The sequence below is a fragment of the Scyliorhinus canicula genome, chromosome 15, assembly GCF_902713615.1.
Source record: "Scyliorhinus canicula chromosome 15, sScyCan1.1, whole genome shotgun sequence".
In the NCBI taxonomy this organism is placed as follows: Eukaryota; Metazoa; Chordata; class Chondrichthyes; order Carcharhiniformes; family Scyliorhinidae; genus Scyliorhinus; species Scyliorhinus canicula.
In genome coordinates, this window is record NC_052160.1 from 42,357,622 (window position 1) to 42,366,576 (window position 8,955).

Below are 8,955 nucleotides of genomic sequence, written 5' to 3' on the forward strand. Positions count from 1 at the left end.
AGAAAGAGTCCTCAAATGACTCCCCGCAGCATCAAAATGGCTCTTTTGACTGCAACTCAAGTCAACTGCTGGAATTAAGGAGATTTTTTTGTATCTATTTAAGGGGCAGACAAAACCTAGTTTTATGTCTTGTGTAAAAGACAACATCTATGAACGCGTATTTCCTCAGTCCGACAGTGGCTAAATTTCTGAACTACTTGAACCCACAAACCTCGACTCAGATGAGACTGTTCCCAACTGAGCCACAGCTACAGCTGACACTTTGATCTTCTCTCTCATGTACAGGAAGCATCTTTGTCTGTTCAGGAGCTTATCAGTTGAAGTGCAATTGTAGACTTGTGCTAGTGTTTACCATGGAAGCAACTTTCTCTTAATTCAGAATTATTTACAAGCTCAGTATCATATTTGATTGTGAATTGAATTTTTTTTCCAATTAAGGAGCAATTTAGTGTGGCCAATCCACCTACCCTGCACATCTTTTTGGGTTGTGGGGGTGAGACATGGGGGGAATCTGCAAACTCCACACGGACAATAACCCAGGACCGGAATCAAACCCAGGAACTCGGCGCCGTGAGGCAGCAATGCTAACCATTGCACCACCGTGCTGCTTTGATTTTGAACTGATCTACCGATCCTATTTCTTCTCCATAAAAAAGACAATCTACTTTGTCATTTTAATATTGCATGCCTCTGCCCAACAGTAACCCCCCCCCACCCCATCCTAACTATTATGACGGTCTCTTGCCCAGTCTCCCAGCTTCCACATCTGCACAACTAAAACTTCACCCTACTACACACTATGGTAAAAAGCACCCCAGACACCAGTTTTCCAACACTTAAAACATTAAATACTTATCCACAGAAACAGGCAGGGAGACGGACTTGGATGGGTATAATGCCTTTACGAACAGCAAAATAACCTAAGGCACTTCACAAGTGTTAATAAAATTTGACAGTCACTTAAGGAGAAATATGGGCAGATGAAAGAGAAAAGTTTTCAAGGAGCACCTCGAGTGAATGAAGAGGTGGTGAGGTTTAGGAATTTCAGCATACCAACTCATTCACAACCGATTTTTTCTTCATAAACCTAACAGTGAATATTTACAAAGACATCGCTAAATTCTACTCACTGGCCTGAGCCAAAGTGATATCGAAAGATCCACAGGATCTCTCATTAAAGAGCTTAATTTCCTGTAAAATCTTCAAAATCCTAAAATATTTGATCCACTATCAGTGATTGATGCTTCAATGACAGGACCTAGAGACAGATCCAGGGCCTTGAGTTTCTTAGTAATGTCAACGGGTATTTGAATTTCTACTTCTGGCATACAAAATATCCAAGCTTAGCACCTTGGCAGCTGATTGCAGATGCTCAAGAGGCCCGAATTCAAGGTACACCAAGATCTGATGTTTTAGGACTAGAGGTTACAGAAGCAGGAAAGGCGAAGACTACGAAGGGATTTGAAAACAAGGAATAAGAATTTTAAAATCAAGTCTTTGCTTCACAAAGAGTCAATGCAGGTCAGGATGGAAGATGAAATGGATTTGGCGAGAGTTAAGACATGGGCTGGAGTTTTAGATTCAGTGAAGTTTTGGGGGTGTTAAGTGAAATTTAAGTATAGTAACTGATATATAAAATTCTTAGTCTTCTGATAAATCCCTCCGTGCCCTTTTTGCTTCCATCTAAGTAACCTCATTCAGCCATACATTAATGCTCGAAACTCTCCAACCCTGCCCCTACTCCCTTTGCATCACCACTGACTACAGCTACCTCAGCCTCACTCGGAAATATTTCCCTGAACCCCTCTGCCTACCCATCTCATAAGTAACCAACAACTTGAGCTTTTAAAAAAATAAATTTAGAGTACCCAATTATTTTTGTTTCCAATTTAGGGGCAATTTAGCGTGACCAATCCCCCCAACCTTTGGGTTGTGGGGGTGAAACCCACGCAGACACGGGGAGAATGTACAAACTCCACACAGAGTGCCCCGGAGCCGGGATCGAACCCGGGTCCTCAGCGCCGTAGGCAGCAGTGCTAACCACTATGCCGTGCTGCCCTCACCTGTGAGCTTTTGAACATCGATGGTCAGTCTTTGGCTGAGTGACAATTTTTGCCTCAATGCTTCAAACATATTGGAACATTTCTCGATATTTATACATGCTACATAAATAAGTTGCTTTGTGAATAGTGCAAAAATGAAAAGGAATGAGGATTTAACCTTCTCTTTGGCTTTTGTGGAAATGCACTATTTTGGCATGGAACCTCAGATAAGTTCACCCTGGAACTTGGCTGATCTCAGCTTGGGGAACGGTTTGTCTGTGGGGAGGAAAAGAGAAGGACCATAGCTCTAGATCCAGAGTGCAGATGAGAAAGAAAATGTTCAACTGGGTCTCAGTCTCTGACTGCAATCAAGCTTACATGTTATGTGGACATGAGACATAAACAGTACTCTCTCACATTGAATAAGTAAACACCTGACAAGTTTATTCCACTCATTTCCTTGGCTGGCCTCGAAGTGTTGATAAATCTGAATTAATTCATTCAAAACTGCTGCTAGTCCCATTCATCCCGGTGCTCCCTGGCATACATTTTATAGTTCTTATGCTACATTCAGATTCCTCCATAACAATTGCCTTCCCCATCTCTGCACCCTACCCCAGCCCCCACAATTCAGAGAAACTTCTTCCAACACAGGTCTGAACCGCACACCATCTTTCTTCTCACCATCACTGCTCATGCCTTCTACAACCTGGTCCGCAAGCTCTGGAAATCTTTCCACCTCTATCTTCCTTTGAGGCACTCCTTACAACCTAGCCCCTTAAAGTTTTTGCTGATCTGTCCTAATGCTTTCTTTGGCTCGGTGTAAATTTGTGTCTCATAATGCTCCTGTGAAGCATCTTCAAACAAATGTTTTATTACATTAAAGGTACTACAAAAAGTGACAACTCTGGTAAAGTAACAACAAAGAGGCACCTATCACCCACGAAAGGTAATGACTGTCCTCAGAAAAGGAGCAAAATAAATACTTCTAACGTGACAATGTATATATTGTGTTAAAACCTCCTTTGGAGTAATGTTAAGTGTATTTTCAGCCACCCTGTAATAACTAAAGTAATCAATTACATATACTAATTAAGTGGCTAGCTGAAGGTTAATCACACTTGATACCTTCTGTTGAATTATTTTTAAATCGGCAGAGATTACCTCTTTCTCCAGTCCATTTTTACATTTTCTCTTGCAGTGAGGCTGATTCCTGCAAAATACACTACGTCAGGACCTAGTTCTGTGAAAAGGCAATATAGCCCCATCGCGTCATAGGTTAACCTGCCTTTTCCCTTCAGTTGCCAACTGACCCTGTTTCCACATTTCTTTAGTTCATTATTTCCAACATTTTCAAGTCTCGTATTAACTATTTTTCTTCACAGCTGAATTCGCAGATGGGAGGGGGAGACATAGAAACGGTCGGGGCTTTATTTACATTTAAATAGTGGTTGGTGAAGGTCACACGTTTTTCTCCCTAAATTCAACTTTAATATATTTAACTGCAAAAAGAATTAAAAACAAATCTTACCTGTTTAGTTTCTCTTGAGCTTCTTTGGTAGCGTTAGCCTCCAATCCTCTGCAATTAAACAGGTTAGAATCAGAAAGCCATTATACGTGTTATTTAAAAAAACAGAACTGCAGTGAAAGGCCTGGAGATGAGAGCGATGCAATGCGGGGTTTGCACACAGGCCCAGTCCTGGCTGATGCATCAGCCGAGGGCCCCATTTGCCCTGCCTCCCTCTCCCTACCTAGCCCCCTCCCCCGAAGGGCCCCCGTTTCGCGGCGGAACTGCATCAAAGAAAACCGAGGGGGGGGTAATGCGAACGCCCGAGCCGGCTAGCTTCCCGCAGTTCCGAAAGAAGGAAATTCTACCCACCTCATTAATGTAAAGTGCAGCAGTGAGAAATTCGAAAGCTAAACATGCGAGTAAGGCTTTAACAGTGAGTGTGCGAGTGGCCGCGGCGCCAAGCACAGCGCTCCCTTTCCACAGCCGCCATCTTCTTCTAACTGACAGGAACTGGCCCAGGAGCGCGCGGCTGGGCACTTCCGGTCCGCAAATGGCTGATCACATGGTAACCGGCTGGGAGGACGCCATGGCAACTGGCCTCAGGGTTGGGGGAACAGGCCGACAGTTAGGACTCAAGAGGTATGCATAGCAATAATGTAGCATACTGGAGTTGGGGAAGGAGTTGAGCGAGTGGGATTAGTTGGATGTCTCTTTCAAAGATCCGGCAACAGCCTAATGGGCCGAATCGCCTCTTTCTGCGCTGTACAAATTCAGTTCAAGATTCCCACATCCACCTCTCTCCCCTGCCGGGTTCCAAGCCACACTTATGTGCTGGTCATCCTTGCCCATTCTTCATGGGAGTGTCAGTGTGATATTCTACTGGGGAAAGTGTCCCACGCACAGCCTTCATCAGGTACTTTCCAAGCTCAAGTTTCCAAACTCCATTTTCCTGTTCTCGTAGAATATTCTGCCCTTGGCACTTTCGCCGGCGGCTGACTTCACTCTTGAGTTTTCATTCTGCAGAACTACCTCTGCAGTTGATCTACAATTTCTTTCATTCAGATCTTATCTATCTTGTTATATACACTACAGTTTACAATCCGGTGAGTTTTTCTACCCACCAAATTGTTGAACTGAACAATTTCTCCATATTTTGTGCTGAGTACCAGCATCAGGCAACACAGAGTATTTCTTTTAAATTTAAAGTGTCCAATTTTTTCCCAATTAATGGGCAATTTAGCCTGGCCAATCCACCTAGCCTGCACATCTTTGGATTGTGGGGGTGAGACCCACGCAGACATGGGGAGAATGTGCAAACTCCACACAGACAGTGACCCGGAGCCGGAATTGAACCCGGGTCCTCGGCGCTGTGATGCAGCAGTGCTAACCACTGCACCACCATGCCATCCTGTATAGCACAGAATAAAGGCACTCAGACACCTTGAGATCAGACTGTCAAGCACATCATGAATTAAATATAGAACAAAATTGCCTCAACACTTGCATCTCACAGTTTCAAGGCAAATAAAGCAAATTTGGGTAGATTAAAGCTCTGTAAATCGCTGGCTTTGAAAGCAGACGAAGGCAGGTCAGCAACACGGTTCAATTCCTGTACCAGCCTCCCCGAACAGGTGCTGGAATGTGGCGATGAGGGGCTTTTCACAGTAACTTCATTTGAAGCCTACTTGTGACAATAAGCGATTTTCATTTCATTTCCTGTTAAACATTTCCAGGGCAGGTGCAACACAAGTTACATACATACAGAATTAAGCTCCCTTTACATATCAGTCTCAGGGCAGTTTAGCGCACAGTTTGAATGAGAAGTAAAGCTTTTTCCACACAAGTTAATAGTTCAGAAACTATTCTTTCAGCGCCAGTGTTTCCTTTGTCACAACCCCTGTCCTGTGTCATCTCAGAGTGAGTATAAAACATAATGACTTTTGGCACTTTTACCTCTGCCACTGAAGATGGACAGTGGTAATGTTTTGTCCATTAGTCTGTTTATTTGTAAACAATATATCTCAGAAACTAATAGATGGTTTTCAACCAACTTGGTACACAGTTATGGAGGAAGAACTTCTGAGGAAGAATTGATTATTTTGGCAAAGTTGTGGATTGGAATCCTGATCCTGGATTTTATAAAGGATCCATTAACACTGGGAGATAGAGAACATTGACATTTTTCAGAATGTTGTGAGTAATTTTATTAAGAATGTTATTGATTGTTTCAGAAGGTTGTGATTGTATCAGCTGTTGTGATGGAATTTCTCACAGCTGTCAAAATGTGAATAGAGTTTTCAGAGTAGGTTGTTGAATGTGGATTGGCATAAAGTTTCAGTGACCTGGAAGCTTAATGAAAATATTTATTTTTCAGTTTTGTAATTACAAAGTATCAACCGGGAGAAGCCCCAAGGAAGAGCTGCATAATTGTAATAATGTTGAATTAACACTGCATGGTAGAGGTATGCGTTCTACCAAGTGCCCTCTTTATTTGTTCTCTGTTGTGCTCTCTTTTATGTCATCAATTGAATCAGTATCTTTACCCGTTGATCTGAATTGTTCTATGGAGTTCTTGTTTGCTGTTCTGAGAAGTGCAAAATAACAATGCACAGTAACAGGAGATTTTTCTGAATTGGATGGAGCAAAATGATACCTGTAATCTGATGTTGAGCATGCAAGGTGCTTTTGTTTGTCCCACAAGTTGTAATGGATTTCCAAATCAAATGCACGTTGCTGAGAGTTGTAGCCTAAAAGGCTTGACATATTGTGTTTATACATATACCAAAAGGTATATTTGCCAGGGTGGATGAAGTTATACTCGAGATATACTTTGCTCAGTTTCTTGGCTGAACTCCAGCAATCTGAAGTTGTCACACCTCACACAAGTGGGAAAATTATGATAAGACTCCCTCCAGTGATCCCTGCCACCTCCTGACCATTAGACACAAAGGATATTGGCAGTGAACTGCAAGCAGATTATACGCTCATCCTCGTGTCTGCCTTAGTTGGCGTTAGCACTTCTTACAATGAGTCAAGGAAAGATCAGACAACTTTCTCAATCTTAATCACTGAAATGGCTCAAATAGACACTGTGTGAGTAGAGGTCGAGATTCCATTGTTATAAACAGTAAAATAACCTGCTAATATGCCTTAGATGAGAACAGCACAACATCCAGGCTTGGGAAGAAAAGTGGCAGGTAATCCCACTGTCATACAATTCTCTTATGCAACAAGAAAAAGCCAAATCACTCTCCCCTGATTTGCAATAGCACCATCAATAGAAATATCTCCACCATTAACACCTTCAGAGCCACCACTGACCAGAAGCTTAAATAAACCAGCCATGTGAAAACTCTGTCTACCGAAGCAGGGCAAAAACTGGGTGGTCTGTGATAAATCAGGTACCCCTGATCCTCCAAATCCTCTCAGCCAGCTACAAGACTGAAGTCATGAGCATAATGGATTGTTCCCCACTCCCAAGGATGCATGCGGCTGCTACAACGCTCAAGAAGGTCAACTTCTGGTAGCAGCCATGAGCTAAGCGGTCGCACAGAAGGTGGCTTTCATCTAAGAACTTCGATTACGGCCTTTTAACGGCAACAAATGGGTACCAAAGATACTTATGACCCCCCAGTTTAACCCCCTATCAACCACACTGCCAAATAGAATAGGAAAAAGCCAAGCACCCAGCCGAAAAGCCAGCAGAGACAAGGGGAGGGAAACCTGACCCTCGGAGCAGGGAATTTCACGTGAAGGCGCAAAACCGGTGAAGGTCGACCCTGCAGAGCTCCCAGTGCAGACCCAGGTGCTGATGGATAAATTGTCAAACTTCATCACCTCTGAGCTCCAGAGACACAGGATTGTGATGAGAAGAGACCTCCTGGAAGCCGTCGAGACGGCAGTGGAAACCGCGATGGCCCCCATAAAGGAGGCAATGGATAATATAGAACGGAGACCAGAGGCCAAGGAAACAATGACCAGGGACCTTGAAAAAGTCGCCACTGTCTAAGAAGTGGATCAGATCACGGTACTCAAAGCCAAAGTAGGACCCAGAAGGTGCTAAAGGACAAAATCGATGACCAGGAAAACTGATTGCGTTGGCAGTAGCTGAGAATCGTAGGGCTGCTGGATGGAACAAAGGGGAGAAATTCCACTGAATACGTAGCAATGATGCTCGGGAAGCTGGTCGGCAAGGAGGGCTTCACCAAGCTGCCGGAGGTTGACCGCGCCCACAGGTTGCTTCAGCAGCAGCTCAGGGCCAGGGAACCACTGCAACCGTTAATTGTATGGCTCCACAGATATCAAGATAAAGTGTCGGTCTTGAAGTGGGCGAAGAGCACAAAAGAGTGCAAGTGGGAAGGACATTCCATTTGCATGTACCAGGACATTGGTGCCGACCTGGCCAAGCACTGAGCAGAATTCAACGGTGCTAGATGTATGCTCTACAAAAGTGGGGTACGATTTGGCATGCTCTACTCTGCCGAACTTTGGAACATATATCGGGAGAAAGAGCATTATTTTGATGCCCCGGAGGAGGCCAACAAATTTGTCCAGACAAATGGACTGGGCAAACAGCGATAGTGGGCGAGGGTCGGAACACAGGCTGCAAGAGGTTGAAAAGGGCAGGGGCAAGCACAAGCTGGGGAGGGGGGAGAGATAGCCAGGGGATAAACAGGGGAAACTGACCATTAGAGAAACCGTTATACTAGCAAGTAGGCTGGCGTACGGGAGTATAGTGAGAGAGGAGACTGCGGTGCACTCTCAAGAGTCTGAGGTTGGATGTAGCCTTCCTACAGGAGACACACTTAAGAGAGGGGGACCAAATGCGGGTAAAGAGCAGGGAGGAAGACCATTCGCAAGAGGGGATAGTGATCCCTCCCACACCGGGAGAACGGGCCTGTCTAACCACCCCCCTTTATAAATGTACGGGTATTTATAAATGATGAACGATGTAAAGAATCCTGGCAATGGTTGTAAATACAGATGTAAAGATGTGTATCACCCATATCACTAAATGTTAAGAGTGCCGATAAGAACACTTCTAAAATAAACTGAGATACACATCTTTGTAAATAAAGTAGGGAAAGGATAGAACGGAGTCCACCATCATGGACGTGGGGGCAGCCTGTGATGCCTGTGCTAATATTGTTACAATGTTGATTATTATGGTTGTTACTGTATTATTCTGCAGAGTTTGGATAAGTGCAAAATGCCAATAAAAATATTATTCACAAAAACAAAAAAAAAGGTCAACACCATCTGGACTTGATTAATGCTCCTCCATTGGATTTAATACTCATCCCTTCCACCATCAGTGCACTGTGGTTACAGTATTTATGATCTACAGGAGACAATGCAGCAAAACTCACTAAGCTTACTTACTATTACAGAACCTCCCAATTG

The 8,955-nt window shown here is 43.8% G+C and overlaps 1 protein-coding gene across 1 annotated transcript in view; it reads right to left on the minus strand.

Annotated features, from left to right (window-relative positions):
- The window catches only part of LOC119978274 (trinucleotide repeat-containing gene 6A protein-like), a 209,743-nt gene extending 205,646 nt beyond the window's left edge, over positions 1–4,097 (minus strand). Inside the window, 2 exon segments of the mRNA XM_038819765.1 lie at positions 3,574–3,621; positions 3,922–4,097. Of these exon segments, the coding sequence (XP_038675693.1) occupies positions 3,574–3,621; positions 3,922–3,926 (53 nt within the window). The 5' untranslated portion in view covers positions 3,927–4,097.
- Positions 4,098–8,955: the final 4,858 nt, after the last annotated feature.